General features: G+C 37.9%; 1 protein-coding gene across 14 annotated transcripts in view; it reads right to left on the bottom strand.

The window, feature by feature from the left end:
* The window catches only part of WDPCP (WD repeat containing planar cell polarity effector), a 399,715-nt gene that overhangs the window by 241,220 nt on the left and 138,075 nt on the right, over positions 1-20,420 (bottom strand). For all 14 annotated transcript variants that reach the window (XR_007513554.1, XR_007513555.1, XM_049856218.1 and 11 more), the window contains exons 8-9: positions 18,436-18,569; positions 10,476-10,667 (exon numbers count right to left, since the gene is read on the bottom strand). Coding sequence is in view for 12 of the 14 variants with exons in the window: in XM_049856218.1 (XP_049712175.1) it covers positions 10,476-10,667; positions 18,436-18,569 (326 nt within the window). In the remaining 2 variants the exon portion in view is untranslated. The remainder of the gene's footprint in view (positions 1-10,475; positions 10,668-18,435; positions 18,570-20,420) is intronic.

Below are 20,420 nucleotides of genomic sequence, written 5' to 3'. Positions count from 1 at the left end.
AGGCATAAATATGGATCTCTTCCAGTCAGTTGGCCAGGAAGTTGTCTTCCATATTTCTTGGCATAGACAAGTGAGCACCTCCAGTGCTGCATCTGTTTGTTGAAACATCTCAATTGATATTCCATCAATTTCTGGAGCCTTGTTTTTCGCCAATGCCTTCAGAGCAGGTAGGACTCCTTCCTTCAGTACCATTGGTTCCTGATCATATGTCACCTCTTGAAATGGTTGAACATTGACTAATTCTTTTTGGTATAATGACTCTGTGTATTCCTTCCATTTTTTTTTTTTTTCTGTTGATAGAGTTGCTTTTTTCCATTTCTTTTGGTTTCTTCTGTGCCTCCTAGTTTTCTGTCAGCAATTCTTCAATGATCTTCTCTGTTTTCCGCTTTCTCCCCCTGTTCTGGAACTCCAATCACTCGTAAATTTTTGCTTTTGATTGTATCCAACATAATTTTCAGGGTTTCTTCATTTTTCTTTGTTCTTTTTTTCTAATTTTTCCTCAAACAGAGTCGTAGCCAAGTGTTTGTCTTCAATTTCGCTGATCCTGTCTTCCATCATTTCACAACTGCTCCTCAGCCCTTGTATGACACTGTTCATTTTTGAAATCTTATTTATCTTTTGGATTTCTAGTTGTTTTTGTATGATTTCTAGTTGTGAATTTATTTTGGCATTTTGTTCCTGCATTATTTTCCTGAATTCTTCCATTTTTTGGTCTGTATTTTACATGAATTTGTCTGCCTTTTCCATGAATTTGTCTATTTTTTCCCTCATTTTTGCCTGCTTTTTGCTTCAACTCTTGGATAGCTCTGAATATTAGAGATTTGAATTCCCTGTCAGGTAGTTGTAGTGCCTTTTCTTCTACTGGAAAGTCATGTGGTGTTTAATTTTGGATGCCTACCGGAACCATCCTGTCCTGTTTTTTTATGTTTTAATATTGCCTGTGTCTTCAGGACATTCAACAGTTATTTTCTTTTTTTGATTGTAGATCTGTTTGTTTTGCCCTGCTTTTTTATTTGGTCATGTCTGAGCAGGCAGCCTGTGTGTTCTTTGTTGTTTACTCATGTGTGGTCATGATACTTTTCACCTCCTTGTCCAATAAGCAGGGCCATTGGTGCAGCAGGGAAGGTCCAGCTGAAGGAGAGGGGCTGGGATGGGTTGTTCATGGCATGTACTAGGGCCGACAAGGTGGGTCGGGAATTAGTTCTGGGCAGGTTCCGGTAGTCCATGCCTGTGCTGCTTGGGGGTGTGATGTTCAGTGCATGGTGCAGGTAGGCAGGAAAGACAGGGAAGGCTGTGATGTATGGAGATAATATGGACATAGGAAAGAGGAGAGAGAAACAGGAGCCCCCAAAAAATAAAAAGAGTGTTAAGGGAGCTTGCCATTGGTGTGGAGAGATGAGAAATGGAGAAAAACAAAAAGGAAAGAAAATAAAAGAAGGAAAAAGAAAAAAATAGATAAAAATTTGGAAAAAAAGAAAAGCCCCCAGGGATTTCCCTGGTGCAACTGCAAAGACTGGGGAAGTGGCTTCCAGGCTGCTCAGCATAGCCTGGCTAGAGGGGGTATAGATGTTGCACAGCACCAGGTATTCAGGAGACAGGAAAATGAGGTAAGTATAGAGAAACAAGAACTGAGAAATGAAGAAAGACAGAAAGGAAAAAAAAAAAAAAAAAGAAAGAAAAAAAGTAATGCCCCAGGGGTTCCACCAATGCAGCTGCACAGACTGGGGAAGTGGCTCCTAAGCTGTGCAGTGCAGCCTGGCTAGAAGGGGCTTCCAAGCCACGAAAAGAAAAAGAAAACAAACAAACAAAACAGTACAAAGCAAAATAAAACAAGGCAAGGAAACAAACAAAAAGCCCCAGGGATCCCACCGGAGTGGTGTCACAGGCCAGGTGAGTGGTTCCCCAGTCCAGCAGCACTTCACAGCCTTTGAAGAAGATGCAAAGATGGCACATGGAGCCAGGTGTTTGAGAGAAAGGAGGGGGAGGTGGTGAGAGGCACGGAAGGAACCAAAAGAAACGGAAAAAAGCAATAGCAGCAACAGACAAATGGCACTCAGGGAGCTGGCCAGTGTGGGCGGGGTGAATCCAAGCAGCCCAGAGCTGAAGCAGTTGCCTCCTGGCCAAGAGACAGAGGCCAATGGGAAGCAGAGGAGGCTGACTGGGTAGGGGGAGGAAGGGTGGGGTTTAGGAGAGTGTATATCACTGGTTACTGGGTGCTCTGTTTCTTGCTGGGAACTTCGTGAAGCTGCTTTCCTGTACTCCCTGTCCACCAATCTCTGATGTGGGTGGGGCATATACAAGTGGTACGAACACTGCACTTCCCGGCTGGCCGAGTCACCATTGCCAGCCAAGACGCACGGAGGTAGAGCAGTAGGGAGAGGATGGAGAGTGGGAAAGCACGCATCGCTGGTTACTGGCTACTCCATCTCCTGCTGGGAGCTCCATGAAGCTCTTTTCCCGTGCTCCCTTTCCACCTATCTCCGGAAGGAGTCCAAGTTGGCAAATCCGTGCTGCGTTCGCTGATAGGGCACCTCCACACGTACCTCTCCTTGCTCTCTGTTCTCTGTCAGTTTCTTATTCCATTTGGTGTTTGGCTGAGTTGTCTCTTCATTTGACACTTCAGGTTCCAGGACTGATGTTTTCTTTGTTTTACTTAGTTTTTCGGATCTTTGCTGTGGAGGGACGGCGCAGTGCTTCTGCCTATGGTGCCATGTTGACCAGAAGCTGGCCATGGTGTTTTCCATTACCTCATATATATGTGAAAGCTGGACAATGAATAAGGAAGAATACTCTGCAGAAGTGAGGCAAACAAGACTTTATCTCACATACTTTGGATATGTTATCAGGAAGGACCAGTCCCTGGAGAAGGGCATCATGCTTGGTGTGATAGTTACGATTGTGTGTCAACTTGGCTGGGTCATAATTCTCAGTGTTTTGGCAGTTGTGTAATGTTTTGATCACTTACGTGTTGAACTTTGATATATGATCACCCCCATGATAGACTTTGCTGAGTGGTATTGGTGGGGCAGGACCTGTGGTGGCTCACCACCCACTCATCCTTCATCTCTCCACCCTTCACCGCTTACTTCCTTCCTGCTCACCTTGCCAACACTCCTGGCTTGTTCTGGATTCAGCAGCTGTCTTTTATCATCTGACCTCTGGTTCTTGGGACTTGAGCTAGCAGCTTACCTGTTGACCTTGGGAGTCATTGATCTTCACAGCCTGCGAGCAAGAGTCCTGCTCCTCGATCTGCCAATCTTGGATTCACCAGCCCCTGAAGCTAGGTGAATCAGGAGAAACCTTGCAGTCTTGCCTGCTGATTGCGGAATTTGTCAACCTTCATAGCCTGTGAGTGGGCACCCTGCTCTCTGACCTGCCGATCTTGGGTCCACCAGCTTCCACAGCTGTGAGAGCTGGGAGAGGCCTCTATCCTGATCCATGGACTTGGGATGTTCCAGCCTCTACAGTCATGTGAGCTGTTTTCTTGATATAAATCTCTCTCTCTAGGTATTTATATGCTTTACTGGTTGTGATTCGCTAGAGAACCCAGCCTAAGACACTTGGTATAGTAGAGGGTCAGCTGAAAAACAGGAAGACCCTCAAGGAGATGGATTGACACAATGGCTGCAACAATGGGCTCAAGCATAACAATGATCATGAGGATGGTGCAGGACCAGGCAGTGTTACATTTAGTTGTACATAGGGTCGCTATAAGTCGGAACCAACTCTACAACACCTAACAACAACAAGAAAGATGAGAAGGTAAGGGGGTCAAGGAAGCTAGATTAATGGAAACAGAACAATCAGAATGGAAATAGTGACAATGCTGACACATTGTGAAAAGTGTAGCCAACGTCACTGAATAATATGTACAGAAATTGTTAAATGAGAACCTAATCTGATATGTAAATTTCCTCTAAAAAGACAATAAAGTATTAAAAAAAAAATTGGTCACATTCAGAAGGTGAGAGAGAACCATTCATTATCTTGAAAACTGGTAAATTAAGGATAAAAATAAGGCATTTTATTCCGCCTATAAATCCAACCACTGAGTAAACAAATAGTAGATGAGTAGAAGTGTTTCTTTACAAAAGTATTCCATCTAATAAATGAAAAAGAAATGATAGGATTAGAATATTACCATATTGCAACCCTAATAGCTAATGAATCTAGGCATTCAGCATCAATAGCTGCTAACACCAAAAAGAGACGAGAGAGAAAGAAAGAGAAACTGGTATTACGTGCCTCCTGATGAAAGAACATATTAAAAAAAAAAAACCCTGTTGCTGTCAAGTCAATTTTGACTCACAGCGACCCTATTGGACAGAGTAGAACTGCCCCATAGGGTTTCCAGGGAGCAGCTGGTGGATTCAAACTGCACCTCCAGAGCATACCATCACCTAGATAAGGTCTGACAAAAAACCCTGAACATGAGTCTGCTCAAGCCACCAGATCCAACTACTAGCTTGCAAAACTAAGGAAGGGCAGAGAAGCATGTTGAAGTGGGTCATGATTATGTAAGTAACAAAATCCACACTGTCAGAAACTACAGTTTCAACATGTAAGTTTTAAGGAAAAGAAAGGGATGGAGGGGAAATTTGTAGATTAAAAGAGATTTAAGACAAACAAAAATGTGTTAAATGGCAACATTTAAAATATGATTCATGGTGATGCACACTTAGGTTCTGAAAACTAAAAAGGTACATTAAAAAAAAAAAAAAACCTCAAACCCGCGGCTGTTGAGCTGATTCTGACTCACGGTTGCTATGAGTATGAGTAAATAGATACATAAGATATTACAAATCACAGCAGTGGTTTTTGGGGGGCAGGTAAGGGACTGAGTTGTGGCACAGCACATGGAAGTGCCTCTGGGTTAAGCTCTGGCAAAATTTCAAGAGTGTTTTTCTTATTAAAAAACAAACCAAACCTGTTGCTGTTCAGTTGGTTTTGACTCACAGTGACCCTATGGGACAGAGTAGGACCTCCCCATAGGTTTCCAAGGAGCAGCTGGTGGATTCGAATTGCCGACCTTTTGGTTAAGAGCCAAGCTCTTTACCATTATACCACCAGGGCTCTGTTTTTCTTATAGTAACTCATTAAACTAGACATTTATTTTGTGTGGTTTTCTTTATGTGTGTTTTATTTTATAATAAAGAGACTGAAATAAAATAGCATCCCTAAAATAGGGACATTATCTTTGTTATTTGGTTGAGAGCTATTACAGCAGTACGCATTTTTGGGGGAAGAGGTGTTTCTTAAATATTTTGGCTTTCTAGTTTTTTTTTTTTAGTGGGATGGATTTACAATGCTTTCTGAGTGCTTCTTTTTTCAAATTACACTATATTAAAAGTTGGTCACATTTTTACTTCCCCATTAGTTGCTATTCATGCAAATCACTGCAAAAATAGTTTTTAATTATTATGGGGAAACATGATCTTTCTGAGATTATCAAATTTCCTAACCCATGCCCACAGTTTTTAAGGCTTAATAACTCTGCTTATGTATTTTTGATTAATTGGATAAATTCAGGTGGTCTTTTCTAAGTAAGATACCTTGAAATGAGCACAATATTCAGAAAACATTATTAAATCCATTACAGCTAAAAAGTTAAATTCCTGGTCAAATACAAAGCAAAGGAAAGAAAAATTGAGTTGTCATCACATTACTGACAAACTGAATGAATAAAATAATTATAGGATGATGGTAATAACATTCCAAAAGGAAGTATGAAGAGGGTGTAGAAATTTAAATAAAAATGACTACTATATTATATGTGATAAGCTACACAATTATTAAATACATTTCAAATGAATTTATTGATAAAATTTTTTTTCTGCACATTATCCATTGTATATTTTTAAAACAGAATTTTTTTGTTAGACTACATAACTCTCTGTGCTTCTAATTAAGACATACTGTTGTTTAAAAAAAATTTTTTTGTTGTTGTTGTTTAGAGCTTCATGGTGTGAAATTAGACCCACAGTTTTCTAATATCCATAAAATAAATTTTAAAACGTTCCTCCTCTGAAAGACAGATAATGCAGTCACAGAGAGCTTATTTCTATGTTCCCTTTGTTTTCTTTTTCTTTTTTTTTTTTTTCTGGTGCTTGGTAAGCCAATTTTCTACTTAGAATCTACTGTTAAAACTCTCATTTGGTTCAGTATGTGGGCTTTATCCTTTCCATGGTCTGTTATGCAAAAAAAACAAAAACAAAAAAAGCCTGCCTTAAAAAAAAATTTTTTTTTTAAGTTTGCTGTAAAGCAGTGATACCCAATTAGAATGCATATGAGAATCACCTAGGGAACCTTTGAAAGAATATAGATGCACTCTCCCTACCCGCCATCACCGATTCTGTCTGGATTGCCCTCTTTGTAAAAGCTCCCCAGGTGACCGTACTGTGCTGCCAAGGCTAGAAACCACTGCTCTAGAATCCTGCCACTGTCCAAAGAAAAGCTTATTATCTGTTCTGATTAAAGCAGGATAGGAAATGCTTTTTAAAATTCCATACTTTCATAGATTCAAGGATTACATTTTCCCTCTATGGGGCTGCTATTATTTTAGTTTGAATTTTAGAATTTTATAGCACAGTGTATGTTTTATTCTGATGATTAGTTCAAGAAGACCATTGGCCACTATTAAAAAAAAATTAAAAGAGATATGCCTGAACACTGTTTTTATAGACTGGTGGTTTTAGCTCATGATATTTTGAAATATTCGCTACAATTCATAGTTAAAGATACTTATGTCTCCACAAACAAAAAAGAAAAACAATTATTTCCCCAGATATTTCTTCCAAAAATATTCACCTTTTGCATACCAAAGTTCACATAAGGATCTGAAAAATAAATCTTTACATATTTTTCCAAAAGTTTAATTTGATAAAATGACCAGAAGCCCAAATTCTAAGACAAAAGTTATTTCCCCCAAAAATGAATTATATATCTTCATATATCAGTATTGAGAAAGGGATCACTAAATACAAAATCGGTGTTGAATAAAAAATCCTGTGCAAATATCACACACAACTTTATGAAAATATACACAAAAACCCAAATCCAGGGCCGTTGAGTCGATTCCAACTCATAGTGATCCTATAGGACAAAATATTTATATAAAATGGGTAATTTTCTAGAAATACAAATTATAAAAAAACAACTCAAGGAAAAAATAAAAATCCTCCCAAACAAACAATCCTTAAAAAATGGAATCAGGGATGAAAAATCTACCCTCTTTGAAAGACACCATACACAGGCATTTTACAGATGAGTTTCACCACCTTCCTTCCTGGTAGTGTTTCAGATAGGAGGAAAAGAAAAAACAAGTCATATCACTCCACGGGGCTAGGAAAACCTTGATGTCAAGCCTTAAAGGAATAATAAAAGAAAGTAAAATTGTGTACCAATCTCATATTTGAGCACATTATGAAACCTCTTTAATCTTCAGTCCTTACCATCTCTCTAAGTAGAATCAGGAAACCCTGGTGGCGTAGTGGTTAAGTGCTACCGCTGCTAACCAAAAGGTCAGCAGTTCAAATCCACTAGGCGCTCCTTGGAAACTCTATGGGGGGCAGTTGGTGCAGTGGTTAAGAGATGGACTGCTAATAAAAAGGTTGGCAGTTAGACTCCACCAGCCATTCCATGGAAACCCTAGGGGGGCAGTTCTACTGTCCCGTAGGGTCGCTATGAATTGGGATGATGGTGATGGGTATAGGTACACATATTCTACCCATAGCACCTTTACCACTTTAGTGCACTAAACACGTTTTCATATTTGTCTCTCATGGTAAACACTAAGATCTTTGCAGGCAAAGAGTGTTTCTTATTATCTTTGAATCCCCAGCATGTAATCCACAGTGCTCAAGCTCAGTAACTACTAAATGATGTGGGAAGAGAGAAGGAAGGGTCTTTCAGGTAGAAACACCACCAGTGTGAACATGCAGGAGATGGGAAATTAACGAGGCAGTAAGTAAATTCATTTGGTCACAGCATAGATTTGTTTAACACTGGGAAGGTAAGTCAGAGCCAGTCAAGGTGGGCCTTTCAGTGCCAAGGCTGTGTTTGGCTTTGGCATTTACTGAAGGCATCTGAGCACGGTAATGGCTGAATCAGATCTGTGCTTCAGAAACCCAGATAAGCACCTATCTCATCTAAACCCTTCATTTTAAAGATTAGAAAACTAACACCAGACAAGGTAAATGACCTACCCAAGGCCACAGAACACAGAACTGACTAGAAGCAGGCAGAATCTTAGAGGAATTAAGCTTGATTAAGGTCACAAAATACAGTAAAATCTGTGAAAGCCGGAACCTGTATAAGGTGGGAACCTGTCAGAGAAGGAAAAGTTAACTGGGTGTTTATGAGGTAGGATTCTTTTTTTTTTTCTTTTATTGTACTTTAGATGAAGGTTTACAGAGCAAATTAGTTTCTCATTAAATAATTAATACCCATATTATTCTGTGACATTGGTTGCCACCCCCACAACATGTCAATACTCTCACCTTCTTGACTTAGGTTCCCAGTTACCAGCTTTCCTGTCCCCTCCTGCCTTCTTGTCCTTGCCCAGAGCTGGTATGTCCATTTGCTCTCGTTTTGTTTTATGGGCCTGTCTAACCTTTGGCTGAAGGGTGAACTTCTGGAGTGACTTCAGCACCGAGTTAAAAGGGTATCATACTCTCGGGGTTTCTCCTGTCTGTCTGACCAGTAAGTCTGGTCTTTTTTTGTGAGTTAGAATTTTGTTCTACATTTTTCTCCAGCTCTGTCCAGGACCCTTTATAGTGATACCCGTCAAAGTAGTCAGTGGTATTAGCTGAGCACCATCTAGATGTGCTGGACTATGAGGCAGAATTCTTGATAAAGAGATAGAAAAGTGGTAAGCGCCCTGTCAAAAGTGGAAAACATGTGAGACCTGGAAAAACAAGGCAGTGCTGTCAAGTTCTGGCTCTCCCAGTTTTCACTGTATGTGGCCCAACTAAGAGGTAAACCCAAGTTCGTCCAACTCCAAAGTCAATGACCTAGATGACACCACTAGCTATAGACCATATATATATCCTTTTAGCACAGTCCTCATTTCATGTAGTGTATTCATTTAAATAAGGGTAATTTGTATAATGTATAACTTACAGCTGACTTAATGATCTTTACTTGTTTTATAGGACAGAACACTTCATTGAATCCTACTTAGCTCGGTTACATTAAGTCATTTTGATGAAGTGTTTTACTCAGTGAGCTCCTGGGATGAAGATAAGTAAAATGGTGGGCATGGTCAAGAATAAGAAACAAAGTGCTTCCCTACCTTCACAAAATCACTAGGGACCCAAGCACAGGACACTACAAGTAGTTTTAGTCACTGCCACCAAATTGGAAAAGTTCCAGCAAAAGGAAACTAAAATATCTAGAGGGGATTGGCAGGGTTTCTAAAGGAGACAGAATTAAAAATAAAATAAATGAAGACTTTACAGTTTTAAAAGACATCCTGCAAGTTTATAAAACCAGAAGAGGTAGACAGGGATGGAGAAAACCTGGATTTATTCCTTGTATCTCAGAATAATATTTCTAGGAAATACTCCTTAAAGCCTAAAAAGATAACAGATTTAGAGAAAATATAGGAACATACTATTTTACCCAGTTAAAAAGTAAAAAAAAAAAAAAAAAAGAGGGAGCTCTTTTAAAGTTTTTTTTTTTTTCTTTTAAAAAAAAGGAAAGAAGAGACTTTCCTACTCAAAGTACTGGTACAAGCTGAAAATACACAGAGGTTCACATATGTAAATGTATAATCGAACCATAGTTAAGAGTAGATAGGCTGGGGCTATTGTCCTCACCCTCTTCATTAGCTCTTTTGGTGCTCCTGTCCAAGACAGGATCTTGGAGTGAGGAGGCCATTGTTTTACAGCACTCTTTACATATTCTTGTCCCAGCCATGGTTTGACACTACAGGGTCTTGTATAAAATAGGCATTTGACTAAAGTTTACTAATAGACTGATTGAAGTTTGAAGAGGTTGATTGATAACATAGCTTTAACGGGCATGAAATCATGAGCAAACAAGAATGTTAGTGCTCATAATGATAATAGTGACAATCCCAGTCGTGAATAGTGCTTCAGAGTTTACTCTATGCAGGTACTCCTCTAAACGCATCTATTAACGGATTGATCTTCATTAACGTTCGTTTTCAAATAATGAAATTGTGGCCTATAGAGATTCGAAACTTACTCATGGACGGAGGGTAGCAGAGCTAGGGTTTGAATCCAGGAGCCTGTGCTGTTAATCACTGTGCTATCCCAGCCAGCCTTCGAATTGTCTGGCTAGCCTCTAGATATGGTATTTTTAAGATTCCATTTCATATGTAAGTTCCTTTTTTCAGTGTTTGAAAAAATAAATTATAGTTAAAAAATTATTCATTTATTTCAGGATAGAAAAACTAATAATCATATTTTATTTGCTCTTCATAACAATGCATATATTAGTTTTCACTTTACCTCTAGCCTTCCTTGAGCATGACCCAGGAGCAGCAGATTGGCTCTGTCCTTCTCAGAAGAAATAGGGGCCCAAGGCCAAGCATCATCACTGTACAGGGGCCACCAGCAAATAACCATATCCTGAACACAATTGATAGCTAGACGGCGCTCTGTTGTCCTGTTTGCTGGACCAGGTATTTCATAATAGGAAATCTAATGGTTTAAAAAAAAAATACGAAAACATCTCTTAAAAGATGCAAAAGTCCTCAAAATGTTACAAAAATTAAAGCATTGGTAAATGCAAGTAAATATGCACATAAAGATGGGCTTAAGAATATGTCAGAATTTACCAAATTCATTTGACACATATAAAAAAGATGTATGTTCAAAATTCTCCCCATTTCCAGCAGAGGAAAAATGTGAGTTAGGGAGGAATTGGCTCTAGCCGTTCAAATCAATACCAAAATGTACAGTCATGGTTGCTTCACAGCATCGACCTACACATAGGATTTAAGACCAGCCGTATTAAATGACAAGTTCAGTACTGCTGACCAAGAGTGTCTGACTACTGTTTAAGACATAACACATTAACAATGACTGACAACAATAAAAGGAAAAGCAACTCAAGGCAAATATCTCTTTACAGAATATAGGAGACCTATGCACATATATCCTGCATCAAAGGGATAAGCCACAGCATCGTGCGTAAAAGTTTATGCAGCTTCTGAGAATTATGCTTCTCTTTCTTAGGAAGGATTTGTAGAATTTATTATTCAAACTATGTTATTTTGGAACATGGTTATTTGAAAACATAAGCACGGCACCATCTGGGTGACACATGCCAAGGAAATATAGATTGCACCGTATTTCTGCTTAAGGAATTAATGGAAGGTTGATAGCCTGGAAGAGAAAAAAAAAAACTATCTTGCCATTGCTGGTCAGCAATAATCGAACCACTTTCTGGGGATTAAGCGCATGGCTAAGCCTACTGGACCAGACACTAGCAAAGGGCAGGGGGTCTTCTTATCAGAGAAATGCTTCTGGAGCCAGTCTCACTACATGACAGATTGCTTTCATATTCCTGTCTGCAAGGCAACAAAGGATGGCAGTAATGCGATAATGCCAGAGTGCAATGGGTGTTAAGAACCCGTTGCATTTATGTATTGTATTTAGTAAATAATCAGGCTCATCCAAATTGTGATCTCACCACTCAACCAAGGCCATTAAAATCAAGGTTAATGCTTTAATAATCCTCTGCTATTTTTTTTTAATATCGTCAAAAGGAACCCTTCTCTATTTGCGTGGCCATAATATTACTGACCCCTTCATCCTCTCAAAGCACATCAAAAGGAACTGAAATCAAAGTAATTACCAGTGTTGTTCTCTCATGGTAAACATTTAACTCCTTGCACTTCCCTTCACTGTTAAAGAAATGCAATTGGATTTTAAAAAATGTAGATGGGAAAACTTAAGGTCAATAATTTCAGGATATTTATACTGCAATTTTCTTTGCCGAAATGATTTCGATCTGAATGAATTCAAGTATGGGTATAGCTATAAAGAAAAGCAGAATTATAATACTCTATGCCACTTCTTAGTTTTAAAATCCAAATGGACAATGACAGAAGTACTTAAGCTTTCAAGTGCAAATTCCTGTATTTAGGCTTCCAGTATAAGTATTTTAACTAGCTATGTACTTATTAGACAGAAATACTACAATGGGATTGGTAAATCCACAAAAATATACATTGTGATGTCCTACTTGCCACACAGGCATTTACTTACGAATTTCTAGATGAGGAAATAAGAGTTAAAACTAGTGATTGCCATCTTCAGTCCTCACATAATGAAAACCATTAATGTTCTCTGAAATTTCATGTTCTCTATGACTTTTCATGGCATCAGTACTCTATCACGATGGGTAAGTAGACAAGAAAAATGAACAAATTTCTGCAAATATCCAATACTTAGTTTTGACTAAATGTTGTTGCTGTTGGGTGCCTTCGAGTTGGTTCCGATTCATAGCCTGGGCCTGTGCCATCCTCACTATCGTTCTTATGTTTGAGCACATTGCTGCAGCCCCTGTGTCAGTTCATCTCATTGAGGGTCTTCCTCTTTTTCCTTGACCCTCTACTTTACCAAGTATGATGTCCTTCTCCAGGGACAGGTCCTTCCAGATAACATGTTCAGGGTGCATGAGATGAAGTCTTGCCATTCTCACTTCTAAGGTGCATTCTGGCTGCACTTCTTCCAAGACAGATTTGTTTATTTTCTGGCAGTCCATGGTATATTCAATATTCTTTGCCAACGCCATAATTCAAAAACATCAATTCTTCTTTGGTCTTCCTTATTCATTGTCCAGCTTTCGCATGCATATGAGGTGACTGAAAATATCATAGCTTGGGTCAGGTGTACCTTAGTCCTCAAGGTGACATCTTTGCTGTTTAACACTTTAAAAAGGTCTTTGCAACAGATTTGTCTAAAGTAATACGTTGTTTGACTTCCTGACTGCTGCTTCCATGGGCATTGACTGTGGATCCCAAGAAAATGAAATCATTGACAACTTCAATATTTTAGCTGTTTATCATGATGTTGTTTATTGGTCCAATTGTGAGATATCTTTTTTTCTTAATGTTGAGGTATAATCCATACTGAAGGTTGTATTCTTTGATCTTCATCAGCAAGTGCTTCAAGTCCTCTTCACTTTGAGCAAGCAAGGTTGTGTCATTTGCATAACACAGGTTGTTCATGAGTCTTCCTCCAATGCCGTATTCTTCTCCATATAGTTAGGTTTCTCGGGTTATCTGTTGAGCATATAGGTTGAATAAGTATAGTGAAAGGATAGAACCCTGATGCACACCTTTCCTGACTTTAAACCTTGCAGTATCCCCTTGTTTTATTCAAATGACTGTCTCTTGGTCTATGTACAGGTTCTTGATGAGCACAATTAAGTGTTCTGGAATTCCCATTCTTCGCGATGCTATCCATAAACTGTTATGATTTGAACAGTCAAATGCCTTTGCATAGTCAATAGAACACAAGTAAACATCTTTCTTGTATTCTCTGCTTTCAGCCAAGTTCCATCTGACATCAGCAATGATATCCCTGGTTCCATGTCCTCTTCTGAATCCAGCCTGAATTTCTGGCAGTTCCTTGTCGATGCACTGCTGCAGCTGCTTTTGAATGATCTTCAGCAAAATTTTACCTCTGTGTGACACCAATGATATTGTTCAATAATTTCCTCATTCTGTTGGATCACTTTTCTTTGGAATGGGCACAAATATGGATCTATTCCAGTCAGTTGGTCAGATAGCTTTCTTCCAAATTTCCTGGCATAGAGGAATGAGCACTTCCAGCACTGCATCGGCTTGTTGAAACGTCTCAATCAGTATATTCTGTCAATTCGTAGAGCCTTGTTTTCGGCCAATGCCTTCAGTGTGGCTTGGATTTTTCCTTCAGTACTGTCTTAGTTATCTAGTACTGCTATAACAGAAATATTACAAGTGGATGGCTTTAACAAAGAGAAATTTATTCTTTCACAGTTTAGGAGGCTGGAAATCCGAATTCAGGGTGCCAGCTCCAGGGGAAGGCTTTCTCTATGTCGGCTCTGGGGAAGGTCCTTTTCATCAATCTTCCCCTGGTCTAGGAGTGTCTCAGTGCAGACCCTAGTTCCCAAGAATGTGCTCCACTCCTGGCTCTGCTTTCTTGGTGGTAGGAGGTTCCCTGACTCTCTGCTTGCTTTTCTCTTTTATATCTGTAAAAGAGACTGACTCAGGATACAACCTATTCTTGTAGACTGAGTCCTGCCTCATTAACATAACTGTCTCTAATTCTGCCTCATTGACACCATAGATGCAGGATTTACAACACATAGGAAAAGCACATCAGATGACAAAACGGTGGACAATCACATGATACTGGGAATCATGGCCCAGACAAGTTGACATACATTTTGGGGGGACCCAATTCAATCCATAACAAGTACTATCAGTTCTTGATCAAATGACGCCTCCTGAAATGGCTGAACATCGACCAGTTCTTTTTGGTACAGTGATTCTGTGTATTCCTTCCATCTTTTTTTTGATGTTTTCTATATTGCTCAATATTTGCCCACATTGTTGTTTTTAGGTTCCATCAAGTCAGTTCCAATTCATAGTGACCCTATGTACAACCGAATGAAACACTACCCAGTCTTGCACCATCCTCACATTCATTTCTATGTTTCAGCCCATGTTGAAGCCACTGTATCAACCTATCTCGTTGAGGGTCTTCCTCTTTTTCGCTGACCCTCTACTTTACCAAGCATGATGTCTTTGTCTAGGGACTGGTCCCTCCTGATAACTTGCCCAAAGTACTCAACATGAAGTCTCACCATTGTCACTTCTAAGGAGCATTCTGCATATACTTCTTCCAAGTCAGATTTGTTCATTCCTCTGGCAGCCCATAGTATATTCAATATTTGTCACCAACACCATAATTCAAAGGCATCAATTCTTTAGTCTTCCTTATTCTTTGTCCAGTTTTTAGGTGCATATGATGTGAGTGAAAACACCATGGCTTGTGTCAGATGCACCATAGTCCTCAAAGTGACATCTTTGCTTTTTTTTAACACTTTAAAGAGATCTTTTGCAGCAGATTTGCCCAATGGAATATGTCATTTGATTTGACTGCTGCTTCCATGAGCATATCGTTTGGTTTTCCATGAGCACTGATTGTGGACCCAAGTAATATGAAATCCTGGACAGCTTAGATCTTTTTTCTGTTTATCCTTTAGCCCACAGAATCTGTCAATATTGCAACTCAAGGCCTGATTTTCTTCATTTCTTTCAGCTTCTAGGTATCTGCACATTTCATTACAATATTTTATTTTGTCTTCTTAAGCTGCCCTTTGAAATCTTCTGTTCAGCGTTTTTACGTGATCATTTCTTCTGTTTGCCTTAGCTACTCTACATTTAAAAGCAAGGTTCAGAGTCTCTTCTGGCATCCATTTGGGTCTTTTCTTTCTTTCCTGTCTTTTTAACGACGTTTTGCTTTCTTCATGTATGATATCCTTGACATCACTGCACAACTCATCTTGTATTCGATCATTAGTATTCAATGATTCAAACCTATTCCTGAGTTAGTCTCTAAATTCAGGTGGGATATACTCAAAGTCATACTTTGGCTCTCGTGGACTTGTTTTAATTTTCTTCAGCTTCAACTTGAACTTGTATATAAGCAATTGATGGCCTTTTCCATGGTCAGCCCCGGCCTTGTTCTGACTGACAATACTGAGCTTCTCCATCCTCTCTTTCCATGTGGTGTGTAGTCAATTCAATTCCTCTGGATTCCATCTAATGAGGTCCACATGTACAGTCACTTTTTGTGTTGTTGAAAAAAGGTATTTGCAATGAATAAGTTGTTGGTCTTGCAAAATTCTATTATGTGATCTCTGTCGTCATTTCTGTAACCAAGGCCATATTTTCCAACTACTGTTCCTTCTTCTTTGATTCCAACTTTAACATCATAATCATCAATAGTTATTAACGAATCTTGATTGCATATTTGATCAATTTCAGACTGCAGAAGTTGGTAAAAATCTTCAATTCCTTCATCTTTGGCATTAGTGTTGGTGTGTAAATTTGAATAATAATCATATTAATGGGTCTTCCTTGTAGGCATATGGATATTATCCTATCATTGTCAGCACTGTACTTCAGGATAGATCTTGAAATGTTCTTTTTGACCATGAATGTGACACTAGTCTTCTTCAATTTATCATTCCCAGCATAGCAGACCATGACTGTCTGATTCAAAATGGCCAATACCAGTCCATTTCAGCTCATTAATGCCTAGCATATCGATCCTTATGCATTCTATTTCATTCTTGACAACTTCCAATTTTTCTAGATTCGTACTTCGTACATTCCACGTTCTGATTATTAATGGATGTTTGCAGCTGTTTCTTCTCACTTTGAGTTGTGCCACATCAGTAAATGAAATTCTCGACAGCTTTACTCCATCTATGTCATTAAGGTCAACCCTACTTTGAGGAAGCAGCTCTCCCTCAGTCATATTTTGAATGACTTCCAAGCTAAGTGGCTCATCTTCTAGCACTATACCAGACAATATTCCACTGTTATTTTTTTATTCCATAAGGTTTTCACTGGCCAATTTTTTTTTAGAAGTAGACTGCCAGATCTACTTCTTCCTCCTCTGTCTTAATCTGGAAACTCCACTGAAACCTGTCTGCCATGGCTGACCCTGCTGATATTTGAAATACCAGTGGAAAAGGTTCCAGCATCACCGCAACACGCAAGCCACCACAGTACGACAAACTGGGACTAAGTATTAAAATAACTATATTTTAAATATTGAATCAGAAAATAAAATCCCTAGGCTTTGTAAAAGGAAATGAGTTACTTTCCAATGTGCAGAAACGACATGGAATGGTTATGTTCTTAATTTCCCAAATCTAAAGAGAGAAAGGTAGAAAGAATAAGCAAACAAGTAATTGCCTGACTTAAGGTATTAGGTCTATTTTCTACAACTAGTTCATAAGAAAAGATGACATCTGACAATTTATCTCTGCTGTCACTAAAGGGTAATTACTATCCTTCAGTTAAGAAGACTCTACCAAGGTATCCATCACACCTAAGATAGAAAAATTAGTCATAAACAATTTTATATAATAGTGTTAAAAAATTTACTTTAAATGGCTTAAGTTAGTACATACTGGTGCATTTTAAAGACCAATACTAGTAAATAAACAACTTTTCAAATAAATCTACAATTAGCCATTCTGAAAAACAGCATCCCATTAAGAATGCTAACACTATTTTTGACTATTGATTTCCAAGGAAAGAAAATCAATATTATATTAAGTTTTATGAAAGCTCCACGAAGTTGACAAACAAAACTAGATTTTAGTTATTCCATGATGAAAAGCTTAGAGCTATTTTCTTCCATATTAAAAATCTTTTTTATAAGAATAAATGTTTCTGCTAAATAAAATTAAATTCTCCTCACAAGACTACCACCTTAATAATAATGATAAATAATTCCAAAGGCCAAAAAATTATGTTAAATACTACTTTTCCAAAAACACTTAAAATTTCTAGCCACAAAGCTGGCTTCTAAAGATCTTTGCCCTTGCTATAGAGTCTCTAGGTATAGCATAAGTATGCGTCTTTTTTTTTTTTTTTTTTAAGGGCACTGTATATCAGCTCTGTTCCCAGTGAACAGTGAACTGTTTCAAATCCACGTCGCAGAGGCTGGATCAATCTTGCAAACACAAGTCATTGCTGAAAAGAGGCCTTGAACTGAAACAGCCTGGAAAATGTATTAGATCTTCATCTTTGCAAGAGGGTATGCCTTCCAAGCAAGTTAAAATGTAATGTGGCAAAACTTAAATTAAACACTTCATTTAAAATAAAAATCATGCCTTAACAGATGTAAAGTCCCTGATTCAAGGAAAAAAATTACCTGGAGTTAGTGAAGGGAGAGATACTAACACATAAAGGCGATTTCTTTTGGCATCTTCTCCAGTTATAGTGGGGGTGATGGGGTGGGGGGGGGCGCCTTGTTTATTACACTTTTCTATTAACCTTTGAAAGTACCTTCTTCCTTCTCTTTTCTTTTCTTGTGAAATGGAAACCAGAGCAGCTATCCTGGCCTAGAAAGATGATATGGGTCTTGGGGAAAATGAGAACGGTGTATATACTACCACTAGAAAGAAAACCATTTTCAAAAGTGTAACTTGCCTCTATCATGTCTTTGATATAAATTGCTCCAAAGATGCCATTGTTAGACCCCTATAGTGAGAGTGAAAAAAAAACTTAGGATGGCCACTGTTTCCAGTGAACCCAGCTAAATACTGTAACAACTCTCGTTTTTCTGAAATTCAGAATTATTCAAGAATAATGAGCATAACACCAACTCATGTGATACTCTAGTATACTTTAGTAATTAATAATACTACTATATAATTTGAAATCAGTACCTTATAATCCAAGGCTGAGAGTTTTTCCAGTCTTTTGTTTCCATCAGGAGAACCTATCTTCTTGGTAAACTGAATAAAACATAGTTTGTTTTGTGCCAAAAATGATAAGATGATAAAACTGTCTGTGAGAAGAGCTAAAAAAAAAAAATTTTTTTTTATAATACCATGTTACCAATAAAATAATAATGAATTAATAGATGTTTTCCTCTGACATATAAAAGGTTATTTTCAGAATGAAGAAAAATATTACACTGAAGTCTCTAAAGTCTCCTAAATGCCACTGTGACTTTTTACTAGGATATTAAGGATAATTGTGAATAAATAATAATAATCTAATCATACATGGATTTGATACTTTTTCTTCTCTCCTGTGACCATTTCAATATACACTAATGATTGGGGACCACTAGCAAATGAGATACATTTGGAACCAGGCCTAGGAAAGCATAGAATAAAGACTGTCTCACACCTGAATGCAAAGATGAAAACATTTACTTTATTTACACTTAGCTTTTAACCCTGTGTCTACAATCATATAAACCATCTGAGAATACACTGGACTTATTAGGGGATACAGATTAGTCTTCTCCACCCGATGTAATTTTATTTTTTAAATTTTGAAAATTTATACCAATGAACCTTCTTTAGAGGGTATATATGCTGAATGAAACAAAGCATATTATGCCCAATATGTATATTATATAAATTAATATTTTATATGAAGACTAGCAAAAATATTCCATAGCTTTACTTCTAGAGCACACAAGAAGAAAGACAGTATTCAAGGGTTACATAAAGGGACATGACTGTTGTATAAAATTATTGATAAAAACACATAATGGAAATTTGAGAAATGTTTTGTATTGTTCCTAATATAAAGAAGTTATTGAACATTTTATATATTTTCTTTACTTCCACACCCCTGGCCATGCAAGTGATGGACTTCGATCAACACAATTACAGGAGAATCTGGATACCACCAATAAAGCACATTGTTATCATGGTCCCATAAGAATGTATTATTTTGGGTATAAATAAAAGAAACAAGTGAAAAATAATAATAAAGACACGAATAGTGCTGAAGTCTCCTTTTAATTCTCACAGAAGAACATTGATATAACAAAATTGTCACAGTCACTATTTTATTTGCAGTGTCAACAAAGGGGTCAACTATGAGATAGATGAAAATGGAACCTCTTGCACAGGCAAGCTTCCTTAGCACCACATTCCTATAAGAGGAAATGGCATACTTACAATCCTACCCCCAACTTATTATTATTAGTAATATGGATAATTATAGCCATCCTGCCGAGTGTTTTCTTTAATATGATGAAATTGTGTCTGGTTTATTTGGAGGTGGCTAGTGAGAACACACAGCAGAAGGAAGGCTTCTTTACTCTCACCTCTGTTCTTCGCTTTGATTGTTCAATTTAAAATACTGACAATTTTCAATCTTTCGATAATGCAAGCTGTTTTTACACCTTTTTACCTTGGAAAAAAGAACATAATCTTAAAAATTCATATACTATAAAGAAAATGGGCTTTGTAGCCAAAACCTGGGTTCAAATCTCAGCTTAGCCATATGACCCTTGACATGTTCCTTAGTATCTCAGCTTGAGTTTTCTTATCAATAATTTGGAAATAACTGTACCTTATAAGGTTGTTTTGGGATTAAATGAAATAGGTATGCTGACACCCAGCACACAGTCTTTAGGGCTCAATAAATGTCACTATCCTTCCTTTTCAATAACTGGCTTAAAAACTTCTTTCTTATGTGTTAGGTACCAATTCAGTACTGATTGTGGTGTCACTTAATAGAATCCAGATTTACCCAGTATATTTGGCCTTGATTTTTTATATGTAGAAAGTGCAGGCTAAAGTCTTTCCAAAGTTACTACTCATAGACTTTGGTAACACAGAACCATCCTGTGTCCAAAGCACAGATTTTTATTGATGGCTGTGCTGACACATTTGTGTTATTTATT

The sequence above is a fragment of the Elephas maximus genome, chromosome 17 (genome assembly GCF_024166365.1).
Source record: "Elephas maximus indicus isolate mEleMax1 chromosome 17, mEleMax1 primary haplotype, whole genome shotgun sequence".
NCBI classification, from domain to species: Eukaryota; Metazoa; Chordata; class Mammalia; order Proboscidea; family Elephantidae; genus Elephas; species Elephas maximus.
Note: the sequence above shows the minus strand (reverse complement) of the source record. Positions and strands in the feature narration are given on the sequence as shown.